Below are 20,244 nucleotides of genomic sequence, written 5' to 3' on the forward strand. Positions count from 1 at the left end.
AATGAGACGATGCACATACTTCCCTAAATAACATGACTTCAATTCCTTACGAGACGTACATATATATCCATGCGTGATATAGTCATATTAAAGCATATATGAAGACATACACCTTATAAATCGTAGAACTATCCTAACAAACCAATTTAATACGCACAATATTCATACAACAAACAATTTTATCCAATTTAGTTCGTAGTCGTTTCAATAATAAGTTCATTTACAATAAAAAGTTAATAGAACGATCCAAATAGGTAAAGCGTTTGTGATGTCGTGTTTGGATGTTGTGTTTAGGACTATCCTAAACTTTATGTTTGGCTTGTACACATCATCATGGTTGGCCAGAAATCAATATTTAATACTCTCATTTATTGACCTCAAATAATATTTAATAAATAAATTAATTTTACTTAATGTAAATGTTTAAAAGTTTCTCAATTTAAATTTAAAATATATAATTCTAAGTTTAATAAATCACTAACATATAAATTTAAATAATTTTTATATTTAACAATTATTTACCCATAAATTTTAAAAAATATCAAATAATTCGAAGATTTTATCCGATATAAAATTAAAAATTTAAAGATTAATTTATGAACTAAGTTGATACAAAAATTTAATTTTTTTTTAATAAAAAAACTAGATTTTAATTTATCCTATATTTGTTCTCTCTCTTTGTCTTCATCTGCTAAGAAAAATACATTTTTTTTTATAAATTATAATATTTGGGGTTTTTTTTTTCATATTAAAACAAAAAACTTAAACAATTGGAAAATTGTTGGGTCACGCTTGATGTCAAGAACATGGAATTAAATATTATATAATTGTTTTTATTTTATTTTATAATTTTGAAATTAAATATTATATAATTGTTTTTATTTTATTTTATAATTTTGAAATTTCTTGGGTTTATTTTTTATAATTAAATTGCATCAATTAGGCATAACTGTATACAGGTTGGAAATTAAAAAAAGTATAAAGTCAGCAAACAATTTCAAACCCATCAAAGTTTCTAAAATATTTTCCACATCTCTAACATCGTGTTGAAATTATTTCAAAAAATATAATTTATAATATAAAAATGTCGATTTTCTAATTTTATTATGAGTAGAATATATTCGACTTTGATACATATAAATCTCATTAATTTCTAATCATATAATTTATATGTTCAATTTCTTAATTTCTAATAATAATAAATAAATAAATAAATTTTAAAATATGAATGGTATAATTTATTTATTATTATTTTTTTATAATATGGTTTTGACTTCCCTTCTTTTTTTTTTTTTATTTAAATGAAAACAATTAGAATAATATTTAGTTTATTGGGCAGACGGCATGCCATTATATTATCTTCTATTATTATTATTATTATAACAGAACTTAACATAATAATAACAATAAATAAATAAATAAAATAATTTTAAAATATGACGTGGAAATCCGGAACACATGATACAGCTTTTATATAATGTGAAAAAGAATAAAATTGGTATCCGCGGAAAATCCGCTACGGCCGGTTCCACTGTACCGGTTTTTTGAGTATCGTATTTCTTCAACATCTAAATTTTAAATTCATAAATTTAATAACGAAAATTTTTAATTATACATATAATTTTTAAACAATTAACCTCTTAAATTTATAGAAGTCTGCAAAAAGAAAATATATATATATATATATATATATATATATATATATATATATATATATTATTTGATAATTTAAAATTAATTACTTTATTTAACTGTGTATACAATATTCTAAAAATAAAAAAGATTGATAATTGACGATAGTAAATTATTTAATTAATAATTTACATTCTATAAATATATAAAAAAAAGAAAAATTAATAGAAATATTGTTTATTGTCCTTTCTATAAACATAAATGATGCGTTGAAAAATAAATATTAGTAAACAATTTTTTTATTCTTATTTATAATATATTTTTTATTAAGAGAATTTATAAATGAATGAAAATTAAATCAAAATTTAATTGATTAAAATTATTTTAATAATTTAACTTAATAAAAATAAACTAACCGAGTTAGTAAATCCAATAAAATTGTTAGAAATAATTAAATAACTAAAAATATTTATTTATATAAAATTTTGATAATATTTCTATTTCTTAATTTATTTTATTTTGAATAAATTCAATTAATTAATGGATATTAGTTAAATTATTACATAAGGGCAATTTGGACTTTCCATCCTTTCCATTGACAGTTTCAAACGGCCATTACAAATACAAACGAATACATTTTCCACACGTTGACTTTGACAAATCTCACTCATCTTCTCCTCTTCCTCTCAACCTCTCCGCCGTGTTCGCAACTCTCCGATGAGACATAGAAATTAAATTACTTGAAAACCAAATGCAGGGCGGAAACCACTGGGGAGGGCCGCTGGAAGTGATCGACAACGACCACAATAACGGTGGCAGAGGTGAGGATTGGGATCGGGATCGGGCGGCTTTACAATCGCAATCGTTCAACCAGAATGAACTGGACGAGACGCAGAGAAGCTGGCTGCTTGGTCCGGCAGAGGGGAAGAAGAAAAAATACGTTGACTTAGGTTGCGTAATCGTGTCGAGGAAGGCTTTGAAATGGAGCTTGTTTTCGATTTTGATTGCGTTTTGTGTGATCGGATTGCCGATTATTGTGGCGAAGACTCGACCGAAGCATCACGCTCGTCCTCTTCCGCCCGATCGATACTCTGACGCCCTTCATAAGGCTCTCTTGTTCTTTAATGCTCAGAAATGTAAGTCTTCTCTCTCTTTTTTTTCTTTTCTTTTCTAAATAAATAAAAAAAATTATTTACCAATTTTATTCCATTTTATAATTGATTTAAAGCATATGAGAATATATATATTTTTTAATTCTCAAATAAAAATAAATATGTGGGTAAATTTTTATTATTTTTAATTTTATAAAATTAATTATTGAAATTAGAAATTAAATAGAAATATGGTTTGATTGGATGCAGCTGGGAAATTGGGAAAGAGCAACAACATAACATGGAGAGGGAACTCAGGGCTGAACGACGGGAATGACACGCTGGCAAAGGGAGGCCTAGTTGGAGGGTACTATGACTCAGGGGAAAACAGCAAGTCCAATTTTCCAATGGCTTATTCCATGACCATGCTGAGCTGGAGCCTGGTGGAGTACAGTCACAAGTACAAGGCCATCAATGAATACGACCACGTCAGAGACCTCATCAAATGGGGTACCGATTATCTGCTCCTCACCTTCAACTCTTCCTCCACCAAAATCACCCAAATTTACTCCCAGGTTTTCCCTTATTTATTTATTTATTTAATTTTTTTTTTTTAAAAAAAGAATAAAATAAAATAAATAAATAAATAAAATGTTAAAGGTTGGGGGATCGCAAAATGGGTCCCAAATCCCGGACGACACCACCTGCTGGCAGAAGCCGGAGCAAATGGGCTACAACCGACCCACCCAAACCACATTCCAAGGCCCAGATCTCGCCGGCGAGATGTCCGCCGCTCTCTCCGCCGCCTCTATCGTCTTCCGCGACGACGCCGCCTACTCCGCCAAGCTAATCAAAGGCGCAGAGACGCTGTTCGCCTTCGCTCGTGATTCCGGCCGCCGCGCACGCTACAGCCGCGATAACGCCTTCCTAGCTGCTGCTTACAACTCCACCGGCTACTACGATGAGTACATGTGGGCGGGGGCGTGGCTGTTCTACGCGACGGGGAACACGTCGTACATTAATCTGGCGACTCTGCAGGGAATCCCGAGGAACGCAAAGGCATTCAACGTGACGGCGGAGACGAGCGTGCCGAGTTGGAACAACAAGCTGCCGGCGGCGATGGTGTTGTTGACGAGAGTGAGGATGATGCTGAATCCAGGGTATCCGTACGAGGAGATGCTGAGTACGTACCAGACATTGACTGCCCTAAATATGTGTTCTTATCTCAAACAATTTCGCGTCTACAATTGGACTAGAGGTATTTTTCTCTCTCTCCTGTTCTTGATGTTGATTTTGATCGAGTGTGCGCATTGCTGTCTCCTATTCTTGATGTTCATTTTGATTGAGTGTGCGCGTTGTTGTCTCTTATTCTTGATGTTCATTTTGATCGAGTATGTGCATTGTTATGCGATTCTAACAAATTGAAATAGTAAAAATTTACATGTTAAACACGACTCTCCGTAATGATATAATATTGAAACTCTCATGGTTTTGCTTTGGGCTTCACCAAAAGGCCTCATACCAATGGAGAGAATATTCAATGATTATAAACTCGAACAAAGTATGCCTCCCCTCAATCGAGGCTCGACTCCTTTTTCTTTTGGAGTCCTTTGTTCGACATTTGAGGATTTACATACCAATGGAGAGAGTATTCTTTGATTATAAACCCATGATCATTCTCTAAATTAGCCGACGTGTGACTTTTATCATCCAACACCTCCTCTCGAACAAAGTACGTCTCCCCTTAATCGGGACTCGACTCCTTTTTCTTTTGGAGTTCTTTGTTCGACATTTGAGAATTTACCAATCTATTGGCACGACTAAGTTTAGGGCATGACTCTGATAGCATGTTAGATGAACACGACTCTCCACAATAGTATGATATTGTCTACTTTGAGCATAAGCTCTCGTGGCTTTCCTTTGGGCTTCCTCAAGACCTTGTATGAGAGTATTCTTTGATTATAAATGCATGATCATTCCCTAAATTAGCCGACGTGGGACTTTCATCATCGAACTAAACCTATAATTAAATTTTTCAGGAGGAATGATGATTATGAACAAAGGACAGCAACAGGGACAGAATCTGCAATATGTGGCGAATGCTGCATTTCTGGCTTCTCTGTTCGCTGATTACTTGAACTCCACCGGCGTCCCAGGCTTCAACTGCGGCCCCAACTACATTCCTTCAGCCCTTCTTCGCACCTTCGCCACTTCCCAGATGGATTACATTCTTGGGAAGAACCCCATGAACATGAGCTACATTGTGGGCTATGGCACCAAGTTCCCTAGACGAGTGCATCACCGTGGTGCATCCATTCCCAGCGACAACAAGTACTACTCCTGCAAGGGCGGGTTCAAGTGGCGCGACAACCCCGGTCCCAACCCCCACACCATCGTCGGTGCGATGGTTGGCGGTCCGGATCGATTCGACAAGTTTCACGACGTGCGTACTAATCCCAACTACACTGAGCCAACTCTGGCTGGTAATGCTGGCCTTGTTGCTGCTCTTGCTTCCCTTACTACCTCTGCTGGCTTTGGCATTGACAAGAACACCATCTTTTCTGGGATCCCGCCGCTCGGTCCCAAGGCGCCACCGCCACCACTGCCGTGGAAGCCGTGATGGGGTCGTTGCTAGTGAGGACTTGGCCATGGAAATCATCCCCTTTCTCTCATCTTTCTTTTTTGCTCCAAGGGGTAATGTTTATTCTTTGTATCAGTTATATGACTCTTCACTTCGTACACATACATATATGTTCATTTTACAAGTTCTCTACACAAGAAATGATTAAAAAAAAGAAAAGATGATAGTATAGACTCCAAAACGTGTCGGCCCAGTTGCGCCTCGACCCGGTCTGTACACCCGCGCCTTGACTAGAGTGACAAACTGCCTCATTCCAGCGCTGGCTCGTCTTCGCAGCACAATCGGCTCGGCTCGATGGCTCAATTTCAGCTCAACTCGATTTGGTGGCTTGTCAATTTTAGATGGCTCAGTATACAAAATTTATACGGTTTGCTAAGTTTTTGACTCTCATTAACCCATTTTTTAGTTTATTAACGGAAATTGATGTCAGTGAATATGTCCTAAGTATGTGATATGAATTGACATAAGTGAAATTAAACGTTGAAGTATAGTTTCAAAACAGTAATTAGTAACTTCGGTCAAAACCAAACAAAGAATGACTTTACTATTGGAGTTAGATAATTGAATGATGTATGATGGTGCATGCCTTGTGGCTCCCTACATGCACCATATTATTTTATACTATGTTTATGTGCTCTATGTATTGACATATGATGCTATGCTAAGTATTGACGTATGATATCCATCACACTATGTTATGAATTTTATATCATGTTGTGTCTTGCCATGTAAAGTTATGGGATGATTGCCATGCATACATAATGCATATATGTAATATGTCATGGATGAAAGGAGAAAGGGAACGAAGTTAACACTATGCTATAAATGTAAATCACGGAGACCTCATGCATGTTCTATGACATGTGCATCAGGATACTTCCCTATTATGTTATGTTAGTAAGGACGCGTACCTTTGACATTTATATTCGTCATGCTATCATACGGTCTTTTCCTTTTTTGTGGCGTATGGTGACGTGTAACGCGTTGTGCCCAACCAAGAAAGGCCCAAGAGATACACATACGAGCTTGCATGGTGGATCTACGTGTACGTGTGTGGGCCGTTTGTGGAAAAATACCACACATCCAATCCTACTCGGAACGCGAAAGAGTCCAAGGCCATGTTACGGTGTTAAAGGATAGGTCTCAATCATGATGTGTGTGATTGCATTACTAACCCCAACAGTGGAGTGACTTATTGATTATTTCTTTATATACTCAAGTCACGTGCTACCTTTATATTTTTTCAAGTAAAAATAAAGCACCCGTGCACGAATGCCAGTAAATGCCACGTAAGTCAAAATTTTAGATTCATGGAATTCATGAATTTAAGAAAATATTAAATAGAAATGCATACCCACTACAACAAATACCATCTTTTATAGCTTTTTTGTATAACATTTTCTAAAAGATGCTATAAATTAGAAAGAAAATAAAGGTTTTTTTTTAAAAATTTTTTTTAATGTTATCCCTAAAAACCTAATCACGCGTATAAAAAGCCTTCCTCTCTTTATCTCTCATTTTCCCTCTAGACACCCATATTCTCTCAGACCCTAAGGCAAAACCATCTCGCCTTCTTTCTCTCGCGCAACAATCCATCCTTCTTTCTTTCCTGCTTCAAAATTTTCCCCTCAAGATCCATCCTTCTCTCTTTCGTGCTTCAAATTTTTTCTCTGATTTGCATCAAATCTTAAGATGGTGGCATTGAGAGGAGGCATACAGTTTATTGTTGATGCTTTGTCTATCCTACCTCACTGCAAATTGAACAATCCAAGATAGAGGTTAGTTGTTTTTTTTTTTTTTCCCTATTATCTTCTTTGTTGGCTCACTTTGTAAAGAATTTCATTGATGAATTATTCTAAGTGATTTGTCTCTGTATCTTCCTTTTTAATTTCTTTTTGAATGTAGTTCTGTGAGTTAGATTGAAGGATCGAACTACTACTAAATAATGCAGTTTTTCATTTACATTTAGTACACACTAATAAACTTTTATGAGTGCAGTCCTTTGGTCCTTCATTAAGTAATGTACTTTACTTTTTAAGTGTGTATTTTTCTAGCCGTAGAATTTTTCTTTGAAAAAAACATAATACAAGAAACTATCTTTATTTTTCATTCTGTTGGTTCAATCAATACATGCCCAAATTGAGGAACCACATGAAGATTACAAACAAAAAAATAAGCCTAAGAGTACAAAGTAATTAAGTTTAGAGGAATTTGTTAATTCATAGGTTATTTCAAGCACATTCTACCGGTAGGAATGATTTATGTTAACGGGTTACCTATTCTGCAAGTATCAAGTAGTAGGAAGAAGTTTATACACGTATTGATGGACTGCATATAAATTCCTTGAGCAAAATACCTATTGTATTATGTATAACTAAATTTTTGTGGCCTTTTCTCCTTCCTTGATTTTTTTTTTCCTTTGATATATTAGGTCTCCTTTTCTCCTTCCTTGTGTATAACTTATTAAATACATGATCGGCAAGATCAGTCACTTTCACACAACAACAACAAGAACTTGTGTGGCCCTTTACTGTTACTGTTATTTTGAATTTAGGGCTTCCAACAACACATTCTTCTTCTTATTTGATTTTGAGAATTTCTTCAACTGAGATCTTAGATAAATTAGAAGATCAGTTAGAAGAAGTTGTTCCTAATTAGAAGACCAGTTAGACTGATTTGAAAGGATTGAGTTTTATTACAAAGTTATGGTTTTCATCCAAGGGAATCAAAAAGCGTAATGCTCTTTCTTTCCTCGTAAACTTTGAGTGGACAATGCCCTCCCCTTTCAATTCTAATTAGAAGCTGTAATGCAAGTATTTGAACTAATGTTTCTATGCTCTGTTTTTAAGAAATGAAACGTGCTTACATATATAAGATGAACAATAATGTTGTATTCTCTTTTTTACTTTTATATGATATTTAGATTTTGTTGCTATTTTGCACTTTCTCTTCGAATCACCTTATGTCAAACCTTTTGGTACTATTTTGCACTTCTCTTCGAATCACTAATATATATGCTTTGATAATGTTGCAGGATTCCTTGAAAGCACTAATTGGCAAGAAACAACGACCAATTTATCAATTGACATTGTCTAGAGTCGGCCACAAAGATGCAACTTAGACTCTGATACCAAATTGATAAGACAACCCTAATCCTCAACCCAACGATCAAGTTTTTGTTGAAGCAAGGAAGCACTAATTGGCAAGCAACAACGAACAATTTATCAATTGACATTGCTAAAAGGGTGGAACATAGAAGACATTGATGTCGGTTCGAATACCTTTAGGATTGGTGTACTTGATTTGATCAAAATCAAAGATGTCACATATTGTGGATAATGAGTTTTTGTTCTATTTATTGTGTATTGGGTGGGGAAGAACTGATTTGAAAATTGTGCTCGTGTAACGAGTTTGATATTCTTATATAGATCGAGTTGAATACTTTATTTTGTAATGTGTTAGTAGATTATTAAATTTCAATTATATTTTTGTTACAGCATACGATTAAAAGTATAAATATAGCTTAGCTTATTAAAAATGAATGATAGCATAATATTTTAGTTATGTTTACATATTTATAACTTTAACAAAAATGCTATAAAATGTTTAAGCTATATTTAGGTACTATATTATAACATTTATTATAGCTATACAAAAACGCTATAAAAAGTTCCAGACTTTTAATAACATGGCTGTCACGACGTACGTTATAGCATTTTTCGGAAGCTATCTAATCCAATATTTGTTTGGGGCCAAAGCACTTTGCTTAAACAAATGGAAAATTATTGGGTCACAAAGGGCTTGATGTCAAGAACATGTAATTAAATATTAATTATATAATTATTTTTATTCTATTTTATTTTATAATTTTGAAAATTCTTGGTTTTATTTTTTAATTACATCAATTATGACGGGCTACCGTTGGAAATAATATATATATAATATATATATATATAAATATGCAATATGCATGAAGTCCCCATAGTTTAAAACCCTGACATATATCTATGACACAATACATATTTTGGTTGGAAATAATATATATATATATGAATATACAATATGCATGAAGTCTCCATAGTTTAAAACTATGACACAATACATATTTTTATTTATTTCATACATAACACCATATTTTCATAACATATCACATTCATTAATAACATAACGTGTCAACATGATATTATTTATTAAACTCAAATAGCCCCTTCCATGGTGTTGACTTTCCTTAGAAGAGAGTGTTAGATGAATACGACTCTACACAATGGTATGATGTCCACTTTAAACTTAAGCTCTCGTAGCTTTGCTTTGGACTTCCCCAAATGGTCTCATACCAATCGAGATGTATTTCTTTCCTTATAAACCCATGATCATTCCCTAAATTAGCCAATGTGCACTCACTCCTAACAATCCTAAAAAAAGAGAGCTCGGTTTACCAACACATGACACAGTTGTTATTATAGGAATAAAATAGGTGGTACCCACTAAAAATCGGCTACGACGGGTTCCATCGTACCCATTTTTTTAATCATTTTTTTAACCTAATAAAAAAAATTAAAATTTTTAATTTTGTATCTAATAATTTGTTTAATATTTTAAGTTTATAAATCTAAAACATAAAATTCAATTATATATAAAATAAAGTTGAAACTATCCCTAATAATTCATGCATGTGCAATAAAGTATAAATAATATTTGATATGAAATTGATAGGATTAAAAAATAACATTCTAAGTTCATTTTTTAATTAAAATTTATAAGCTTGACTTTGTAAGTCAACTTAATTTTAATTAAATTGAGATTTTGGAGTTTATAATCTCGCTCGTCTTCTCCATTCCTCTCGACCTCTCCTTTGTGTTCCCAACTCTCCGATGAGACATAGAAATCAAATTACGCGAAAACAAATGATTGATAGCAGCTGTAGAGGCGGTGGCGAGAATCTTGAATGGAACGCGGATGATTGGAAATGGGCGGCTCTGCAATCGCAATCGTTCAATCATAATGAACTGGATGAGACGCAGGGGAAGAAGAACAAATACTGTGATATAGGCTGCGTAATCGTGTCGAAGAAGGCTCAGAAATGGAGATTGTTTTCAATTGTGATTGCATTCTGCGTGATTGCATTGCCGATGATTGAGGCGAAGAGTCACGGTCGTTTTCCTTCGCCTGATCGATATTCAGACGCTCTTCATAAGGCTCTCTTGTTCTTCGATGCTCAGAAATGTAAGTTTTTCATTTTTAATTTCATAGAACATTTCCCTATTAAATAAAACTCACAACTGTCGAAATTAATATTGTTCTTAATAAATAAGCAAATTTAAATGATGAAACTTATTAAAACATATTTTTTAATTTAATTCAATTCTCAAAATTCATGGATTAGATCTTTGTTTTTAATTTTAAATATTGATTTTTAAAACTATATCTTACCTATGAGTTTTTTTTTTTCTTCTTAATATTATAATAATCTCATACCACAATTTAGACTTAAAAGTTCCTTTTCCTAACATTATTTTTAATTTATTTTCAAAATTTGTGTTTTTAGAAATTAAGTTGAATATTACCTTATATTTTTTTTGTTTATGAAATATTATTAAATTTATTAGGACTAATTAATATTTAAAAAATAAAATTTTATTTTTTGGATTGCGTTAGAGTTAGGGAATTTTTTAGACCAACCCAAAAGTTTGGATTGGTAACCATGAACTCTGAACCCTACCAAACCTCTGTTTTCGGGTTGGGTTCAAGTTATTCCAAAAAATATTTTATTTCACCTCTTCCGAGTTCTGAGACAACCAACTATCGAGTGTTGAAGACCACGAATTCTGGGAGACAAACTCAACCAAGTACTAGGGACCACGAACTCTGCGAAATGAGACTCAACCGAATGTTGAAGACGACATCAATGAAATCGAAGTAGTTGACTACCAAGTGCTAAAGACGAGAGTCGAGACTCAACCCAAGAACCAACTGGCCACCCTACTCAAGAACTGACCGACTACTGAACTTGAGAACTGAGCGTTGTGTTGACTAGAGTATCGATGGTGTGTTGAAGATGAAGTACCAACGACGAGAAACGAGAAACTTGAACCCGAGAACTAAGTGAACTGAGCATTGTGCTGACTGAAGTATCGACGACATGCTGAAGACAAAGTACCGATGAAAAAAATGAGAAACTTGAACCTGAGAATGGAGAAGGTGATGCTGCAATGTCGAACGTGTGAATGGAGATGGCATCGGGTCATCGGCGAGCTGCAAAGAACCTTAGATCAAACACGAATGTTACACGAAGATGAAGAAAAAAATTGAAAGTGAGAAGAAAAGAAAAATGTGTCACATGAATCATGATGCTTGGCGGCGGCCGTGATTTGAAATTCCATAGGAGATGACAGAGTGTACACGTGCACAGTGTCACAATCGCACTCTTGATGGCAGCGGACTTGCGATTGTGCGGCACTCACTTTCCAACGATAAGTGAGCTAAGCCAATTCATTCTTACGTCGCCTACGGCCAAGCGACGTATGCTCGAGCCTCTGGCCTCGGTTTAAGAAGAAGGTTTTAGAAAACGAGGGTAGAGAGAGATTTTCGAAAGAGAGATTTTGAAAGAGACGTTATATATGCAAGCAAAAGAGTAACAACAACGACTCACAGTATATAATTATTGATAGGGAGAAGTTGACAACTAGTCATATCCCCTATAGTACATTCTGAGGCATTTCATGTCTGGTAGACATAGACATGATTTTTTCGAAACGTCATACTTCCTAGAAATATAAAAGTAAAACACTAGAACATGGAAAGACATAAAGGGTTTGGGCTTGTCATGGGCATGCGGCCATGGGCAATACGCCTTGGACGAGTATGACCGTGACATCCTCCCCCACCTAATTGGTTGACGTCTCTGTCAACTGGCTACTTTCAAACCTGGCGATGTGGGTGGCGGCGGAGTCCAGATCTTTAGCGCGTTCCCAGCTGGTTTCTTCCGTAAGGAGATTCTTCCTTTTGACAAGAAATTCACGAATCTTCCGTACAGGTTTTCCTATCTTTCTAACCCTGTCGGCTAGTATCTGCTCTATTTCTTTGGTGTTTCTTTGTTTTAGATCGATGCTCGGTCTAGTGATTACATTTTGTTGGTCGTCGTCTGGGTCAGGGTGATAGGGCTTCAAGTTGGTCACATGAACTACTGGGTGGATTTTCATCCATGTGGGTAGCGCAACTTTGTAGGAAGTAGCCCCGATCTTTTTAAGGACTTCAATCGGGCCTTCATATTTTTAAATTAGTCTCTGGTTCTTTTGTCTACGGAATCTGATCTATTATGGTCTCAACTTGATGAGGACTTGGTCTCTTGCTCGGAATTGGAGGGGGCGACGCCTCTTGTCCGCCCACTTCTTCATATGCTTGGAAGCTTTCTCCAAATATGTCTAGGCTATATCTGTTGTCTGCTCCCATTCTCTGGTGAAGTTTTGAGCTTGAGGGTTTTTTCCTGCATAAGGATGATCAATAATATGGGGCAAGGCCGGCTGTTATCCACTTACAATTTTGAAGAGGCTCTTTCCCATAGACGAACTCGTTTGACAATTGAAACAGAATTGGGCGACATCTAGCAGTTGTATCCAGTTCTTCTGGTGTGTCGACGAAGTGACGTAAGTATTCTTCGAGCAAGCAGTTGAACCGTTCCGTCTGTCTATCGGTTTGAGGATGATAGCTCGAGGAGATGTTTAAAGTCGTTCCTAAGAAGGCGAATAACTCGGTCCAAAATGTGTCAATGAATCTACCATCCCTTCGCTGATGATGCTCGACAGAATGCCCCACAACTTTACAAATGTGTTTGAAAAATAGTTGGGCTGTTAGTTCAGCCGAGCATAATTTGGGGTGGGAACGAACGTCGCGAATTTCAAGAATCGGTCTACAATAACCAAGATGACGTCATATTCCCCGACTTTTGGGAGGTGTGTTATGAAGTCTAGAGACACACTTTCCCAAGGCCTTGTTGGTACAGGTAGAAGTTCCAAGAGTCCCCAGACTTTGGCTTTCTCGACTTTGTCCTGTTGGCAGATGAGGCACGTCTTGGTGTACTGCATGATGTCGTCCATCATATTTGACCAGAAGTACCCCTTTTTTTATGAAGGCATATGTCCGTTGCCACCCAAGGTGCCTGGCTCATAAAATATCATGACATTCCTGAATGAGCTTCTTCCTCAGTTCTCCTGTTCTTGGAATGTATAATATGTTTCCCTTTGTCATTAGAAGGTCTCCCTCGACCCAAAATTGTCGTGTCTTCCTAGCTTTGGCTAGTTCAACGACGACTTTGGCCGATGGGTCTTTATGTAAATGTTCTTTGATGATGTCGCGCATCGATCCATCAATCTTACTTGAGTGAATATGGGCTAACATGCACAGGGCCGCGTGTTCGCCCTTCCGACTCAGCGCGTCGGCTGCTTGATTACTCTTTCCTGCCTTGTGTTCAAATTTGAAGTCAAATTCAACCAACGACGCCTGCCACCGAGCTTGGTTTGCTGTCAATTTCGGTTGATCGAAGAAGTGGCAAATGGCGTTGTTGTCCGTCTTCACTACGAATTGTGATCCCAAGAGGCACTGTCTCCATACTCGTAGGCAATGGACCACAACCAACATTTCTTTTTCGGAGATAGTGTACCTTCTTTCAGCATCGTTGAGCTTTCGACTTTCATAAGCGATGGGGTGGCCTTCTTGAATAAGGACACCGCCTAGGGCAAAGTCGGAAGCATCTGTCTCTATTTCAAATGGTTTAGTAACATCTACTAATCCGAGGATAGGACCCCTCGTCATGGTTGTCTTCAAATCTTCAAAGGTCATTTGACATTCATTTGACCACGACGAAGGGTGGTCTTTCTTCAGGAGTTCTGTTAATGGGGCGGCTCGTCGTGAAAACCCTTCGACGAACCGCCTATAGTAGTTTGTCAATCCTAGGAAGGATTGCACATCGGATACGGAAGTAGGGATTTTCCACTCTTGGATAGCTTTTATCTTATCGCTATCAATGCCGATCTGTCCACAACTGATGACATGTCCAAGGAAGTTGATACATGTTTGTGCGAAGACACATTTTTCTTTATTGAGGTATAATTGATTCTGCCGCAGCTTGTCAAACACTAGCTTCAGGTGCACCTTGTGTTCCTCTAGGGTTGTGCTGTATACAACTATGTCATTGAGGCATACTACGACGAACTGATCCAAGTATTCGTGTTAAACCTAGTTCATTAACGTGCATAGCTGGGGCGTTTGTCAAGCCAGAGGGCATTACCAGGAACTCAAAGACCCCATATCTTGTTACACACGTCGTCTTGGGCTCGTCCCCTTCGGCGATATGTACTTGGTAGTACCCTGATCGTAAGTCCAACTTCGTGAAGTATTTGGCCCCGTGAAGCTAGTCAAACAAGTCGGATATTATTGGCAGTGGGTATTTGTTGCGCAGAGTCACCTTGTTTAAGGCTCTATAATCTATGCACAGATGCAACTTCACATCCTTCTTTTGCTGAAATAGTACGGGGGCTCCGTAAGGTGCCTTTGTCGGGCAGATGAATCCTGCCGCCAACAACTCATCTAGTTGTTTCCTCAATTCGGCTAGCTTAGGGGGAGCCATCGGGTATGCGTTCTTTGCTGGTGGTTTAACCCTTGGGAGGAGTTCAATTTCGTGATCAATGCCTCAACGGGGTGGTAATGTTTGTGGTAAGCTCTCTGGCATTATGTGAGCATAACTGTCCAGTACATCCTTGATTTTGCTTGGAATAGTTTCCTAAGTGGTCATTTCTTCCATCAGGGGTATAGCCATAAATGTAAAATGTAGGTTCCTCTTGTGCGAGGCCTCTTTTCAATTGTATGGCCGAGATCATTCTAAGATTACCTGGTTGCTTGATGCTTGCAGGTATTACTGTGGGGTTGTGGTCGGTGATCACCAAGCATTTCGCCAGTGGCATTGGGATAGCTTTGTGTTCTAGGAGGAAGTTCATCTCAAGTACCACGTCAAAGTCGTCCATGCGAACCACGACAAGGTCCAACTCTTCGGTCCAGGCCCCTAATTTGAAGGGGACTCTTTTGGAGACTCCCACAATAGGCAAGGCCTTGGAGTTGACAACTTTCATTTTTCCAGGGTCATTTTCTATGGTGAGTCTCAATCTTCGTGCTTCTTGGTCGGCGATGAAGTTATGGGTCGCACCTGAGTCTATCAAGGTGCTCTTGCTTGGTCGGGAGTTTATTGTTGCATCTACGAACATGAGCCATTTCTCTATTATCTCCTTTGGGTCGACCTTTTGTTGAAGGGCTGACAAGAATTTAAGCGCACCCATTTGGGGTTGTCTTGATCTTCCCTCTTGTCTGGCGTAGTCTCGACTCCTATGTCGTTGCTTTCTTGAATGGACACTTGGAGTGCACTGAGAGAAGCTCGATGAGGACAGTAGGACAGTCTGTGGGGGCTTTACACAACAGGTATTGTAAAGGTGTCGTCGGGTAGTTCTTTTGAGGGTAAGGTCTTTGAGATGTTCCTGCTTGTTTATTCTGAGGAGGTCTATCTATCCACCCACTTGGTCCGTCGTTACTTCCATTTGGCCTATTGGAGTCTTCACTTTGATACCTGGCGGCTTATATGTTTTGCCTCAGTGTTTGGGGCCTGTGTTGTTCTTCTTTAGAAACTCGCTTTGTTCCCAAAGTCTAGGAGTCTCTCGGCACTGGCGATTGCGGTAGCTAGATCTTGAACCTTTTTCTCGTGTATTTTTGTTTTGACCCACGGTTGTAACCCATTTATAAAGAAAAATACCTTGTCTTTCTCTGACGTGCCCATGATATCTAGCATCAGGGTCGAGAACTGTCTGACATAGTCCCTTATGCTTCCAGTTTGCTTTAGGGTTATTAGTTTTCCATTGCTATATGTTCTACGTTTTCGGGGAAGAATTAGTCCCTCAACTCTCTCTTGAGGTCTTCCCACGAGTCGATGGTGCACAATCCATTCTCGATGTCTTGCACATTTGTACGCCACTAAAGTTTTGCATAATCTATGAGATGTTTGAGGCTACTATCACTTTTATGTTGTCGGTACAAGCCGTTGTGACTTTGAAGTACTGTTAGACATCAAAGATGAAGTTCTCCAACTCTTTGGCGTCCCTGTTCCCTTTGAAGGGTCTGGGATCTGGGAACTTCAATTTGTTGGATCCTGTGAGTTTGCCCAGCCGTAACGTTCTCCACGGCTTTCATGGTCACTCCAATTCGGGTGTTCATGTCGGCCATCTTTTCTTGGATGACATCGATCGTTGTTCTGAATTCGTCAGCTAATCCATTAAACAAACTCATCATGGTATTTTGTAGCACGTCAAACTCTTCGCCATGTCCCTCCTTGTGCGCGACAGAGCTATTGGGGCTACCAGTAGATCTTGAGCTGCTCGTAGGAGCAACTCTTTCTTCGAGCGAAGCCACTCGAAACATTAGTTTTGTGATTGACAACCCATCCAGGCAGTTGCCCATTGCGTCGATTTCTACGACTTTTCCATTCAATTCCATCACCCGTTCTTCTAGGAAACGGATGGTGTCAGGGACTTTTTTGAGGAACAACATTTCCTCCTCTATTAAAGTAAACCGTTCGGCTTGTGATTTGGGTGTTGACTTTGTCGTCGACATGGTTTCGGTCTTTTCTATGTCACGGAGCTAACAAAGTTCTGATACCACTTGTCACAATCGCACTCTTGATGGCAGCGGACTTGCGATTGTGCGACACTCACTTTTCAACGATAAGTGAGCTAAGCCAATTCGTTCTTACGTCGCCTACGGCCAAGCGACGTATGCTCGAGCCTCTGGCCTTGGTTTAAGAAGAAGGTTTTAGAAAATGAGGGCAGAGAGAGATTTTCGAAAGAGAGATTTTGAAAGAGACGTTATATATGCAAGCAAGAGAGTAACAACAACAGCTCATAGTATATAACTATTGGTAGGGAAAAGTTGACAACTAGTGTCATATCCCCCTATAGTACATTCTGAGGCATTTCATGTCTGGTAGGCTTATACATGATTTTTCCGAAACGTCATACTTCCTAGAAATACAAAAGTAAAACACTAGAACATGAAAAGACATAAAGGGTTTGGCTTGTCATGGGCAACATGCCTTGGACGAGCATGACCGTGACACACAACAATCTGTCTTTGAAGGCTGACATTGACGCTAGCTTGAACTAGATTGAGACTAAAAAAACCAAACCCAACCCAAAATCTTATCTAACACCAACTCAACCCTTATAGTTTGAATTGGATTTTCGAGTTGAAAGTACACGTCAATAAGAGATGGAGACAAGGACATAGAAAGATATTTTAGTACCGGTACTATAAATAAGAGTAAGATTCATATTTTACCTAGTTGAGTTATACGTACATCGCTTATTTAAACCTTAAATTTAAATTTATAGCATAAAAGGATAAAAGAATAGGATTATTAGGTATGGTTTGGGTGCAGCTGGGAGATTGGGAAAGAGCAACAACATAACATGGAGAGGGAGCTCAGGGCTGAACGACGGGAATGACACGCTGGCAAAGGGAGGCCTAGTTGGAGGGTACTATGACTCAGGGGAAAACAGCAAGTCCAATTTTCCAATGGCTTATTCCATGACCATGCTGAGCTGGAGCCTGGTGGAGTACAGTCACAAGTACAAGGCCATCAATGAATACGACCACGTCAGAGACCTCATCAAATGGGGTACCGATTATCTGCTCCTCACCTTCAACTCTTCCTCCACCAAAATCACCCAAATTTACTCCCAGGTTTTCCCTTATTTATTTATTTATTTAATTTTTTTTTTTTAAAAAAAGAATAAAATAAAATAAATAAATAAATAAAATGTTAAAGGTTGGGGGATCGCAAAATGGGTCCCAAATCCCGGACGACACCACCTGCTGGCAGAAGCCGGAGCAAATGGGCTACAACCGACCCACCCAAACCACATTCCAAGGCCCAGATCTCGCCGGCGAGATGTCCGCCGCTCTCTCCGCCGCCTCTATCGTCTTCCGTGACGACGCCGCCTACTCCGCCAAGCTAATCAAAGGCGCAGAGACGCTGTTCGCCTTCGCTCGTGATTCCGGCCGCCGCGTCCGCTACAGCCGCGACAACGCCTTCCTAGCCGCGGCCTACAACTCCACCGGATACTACGACGAATACATGTGGGCGGCGGCGTGGCTGTTCTGCGCGACAGGAAACTCGTCGTACATTTCTCTGGCGATTCTGCCGGGAATCGCGAAGAACGCAAATGCTTTCAACGTGACGGCGGTTTCGAGCGTGCCGAGCTGGGACAACAAGCTGCCGGCGGCGATGGTGTTGCTGACGAGAGTGAAGATGGTGCTGAATCCAGGGTATCCGTATGAGGATTTGTTGAGTGTGTACCAGACGTCGAATGCCCTAATTATGTGTTCTTATCTCAAGCAATTTGGTGTCCACAATTGGATTCGAGGTATTTCTCTTCTTATTCTTTTACTTTTGGATCTGATTTTGTGTATCTAATAACCTTAGAGATTAAATCATAATTAGGAGGAATGATTATTATGAACAAAGAACAGCAACAGGGACAGAATCTGCAATATGTGGCGAATGCTGCATTTTTAGCTTCTCTGTTTGCCGATTACTTGAACTCAACTGGCGTCCCTGGCTTCAATTGCGGCCCCAACTACATTCCTTCAGCCCTTCTTCGCACCTTCGCCATTTCCCAGATGGATTACATTCTTGGGAAGAACCCCATGAACATGAGCTACATTGTGGGCTATGGCACCAAGTTCCCTAGACGAGTGCATCACCGTGGTGCATCCATTCCCAGCGACAACAAGTACTACTCCTGCAAGGGCGGGTTCAAGTGGCGCGACAACCCCGGTCCCAACCCCCACACCATCGTCGGTGCGATGGTTGGCGGTCCGGATCGATTCGACAAGTTTCACGACGTGCGTACTAATCCCAACTACACTGAGCCAACACTGGCTGGTAATGCTGGCCTTGTTGCTGCTCTTGTTTCCCTTACTACCTCTGCTGGCTTTGGCATTGACAAGAACACCATCTTTTCTGGACGGGTCGTTGCTAGTGAGAACTTGGGCATGAAAACCATACCCTTTCTCTCATCTTTCTTTTTTGCTCCGGGGGTAATGTTCATTCTTTGTATCAGTTAAATGACTCTTATTTGATTCATAAAAATGGCTAAAAAAGGATCCAAAATGGTAAAAAAGGGGTCCAAAATACTAAATCGGGAGTGAGTTGTAACGGTGTACTATCATGATTTTGATACCTTCATGACTATCCTTAAGGAAAACTCAAGCATCAATCTCTCTTTTTGCCCGACTTGGTGGCTTTATCGGATCTTAGGCGTGGTTCTCTTTCACCACTCGAACAATGATATCTAAGTTTGTTCGGCCACACACACTGGTCGTGCATGCATGTTCAATCGTCTGCGACTCTAGCCAACTTGCCTCGTCTCTAGGCCTAGAATCAACCCCATGTGTCAACTAGATTGTCAGAACATCTAAAAACATCTATCAATATGGGTTCTCTCAAGGCATGAACCCTCCTGTATACATGCCAAGTCCTTTACAAATGTTGTACTAGATAGCAGGTGCATCAACATTCGACACATGGGTTCGGTTGCAATGTCGGCACGGTTCATCATTGTCCTAAAAAATTCATTTTTAGAGGAAGATGCTCAAGACACTCATTTTTAGACTAGGGTCACTAAGTAGTATCGCCTGACCGCAATTACTAAGGTGTGCAGTTTTCTGGAGTTAGTAGGATACTGCTAGCCCTTCAGCACTTACATAGTTGATGAAGAAGAGTATTCCATTTATATGGAATGATGTATGTGAGGCAAGTTTCCAAGATCTAAAATAGAGGTTAGC

The 20,244-nt window shown here is 38.5% G+C and overlaps 2 protein-coding genes and 1 long non-coding RNA gene across 3 annotated transcripts; all 3 read left to right on the forward strand.

Moving 5' to 3' along the window:
• The first annotated feature begins 2,294 nt into the window (after positions 1 to 2,294).
• Positions 2,295 to 5,523, forward strand: LOC111804983 (endoglucanase 7). The gene is made up of 4 exons (XM_023689833.2): positions 2,295 to 2,768; positions 2,994 to 3,298; positions 3,384 to 3,981; positions 4,763 to 5,523. The coding sequence occupies exons 1-4, from the start codon at positions 2,384 to 2,386 to the stop codon at positions 5,341 to 5,343; spliced, it is 1,869 nt and encodes a 622-aa protein (XP_023545601.2). The 5' UTR covers positions 2,295 to 2,383; the 3' UTR covers positions 5,344 to 5,523.
• Positions 5,524 to 6,887: 1,364 nt separating this feature from the next.
• LOC147790107 (uncharacterized) lies at positions 6,888 to 8,858 on the forward strand. Its single transcript, XR_015423017.1, has 2 exons — positions 6,888 to 7,142; positions 8,399 to 8,858. It is a non-coding gene; the product is annotated as an uncharacterized LOC147790107 (long non-coding RNA).
• Positions 8,859 to 17,499: 8,641 nt separating this feature from the next.
• On the forward strand, positions 17,500 to 19,693 carry LOC147790108 (endoglucanase 7-like). Its single transcript, XM_087128318.1, has 4 exons — positions 17,500 to 17,522; positions 17,817 to 18,138; positions 18,224 to 18,821; positions 18,899 to 19,693. Exons 1-4 carry the CDS (start codon positions 17,500 to 17,502, stop codon positions 19,522 to 19,524), a joined length of 1,569 nt encoding a protein of 522 aa, XP_086984444.1. The 3' UTR covers positions 19,525 to 19,693.
• Positions 19,694 to 20,244: the final 551 nt, after the last annotated feature.

The sequence above is a fragment of the Cucurbita pepo genome, chromosome 11 (genome assembly GCF_057944985.1).
Source record: "Cucurbita pepo subsp. pepo isolate OVF chromosome 11, ASM5794498v1, whole genome shotgun sequence".
Classification (NCBI taxonomy): Eukaryota; Viridiplantae; Streptophyta; class Magnoliopsida; order Cucurbitales; family Cucurbitaceae; genus Cucurbita; species Cucurbita pepo.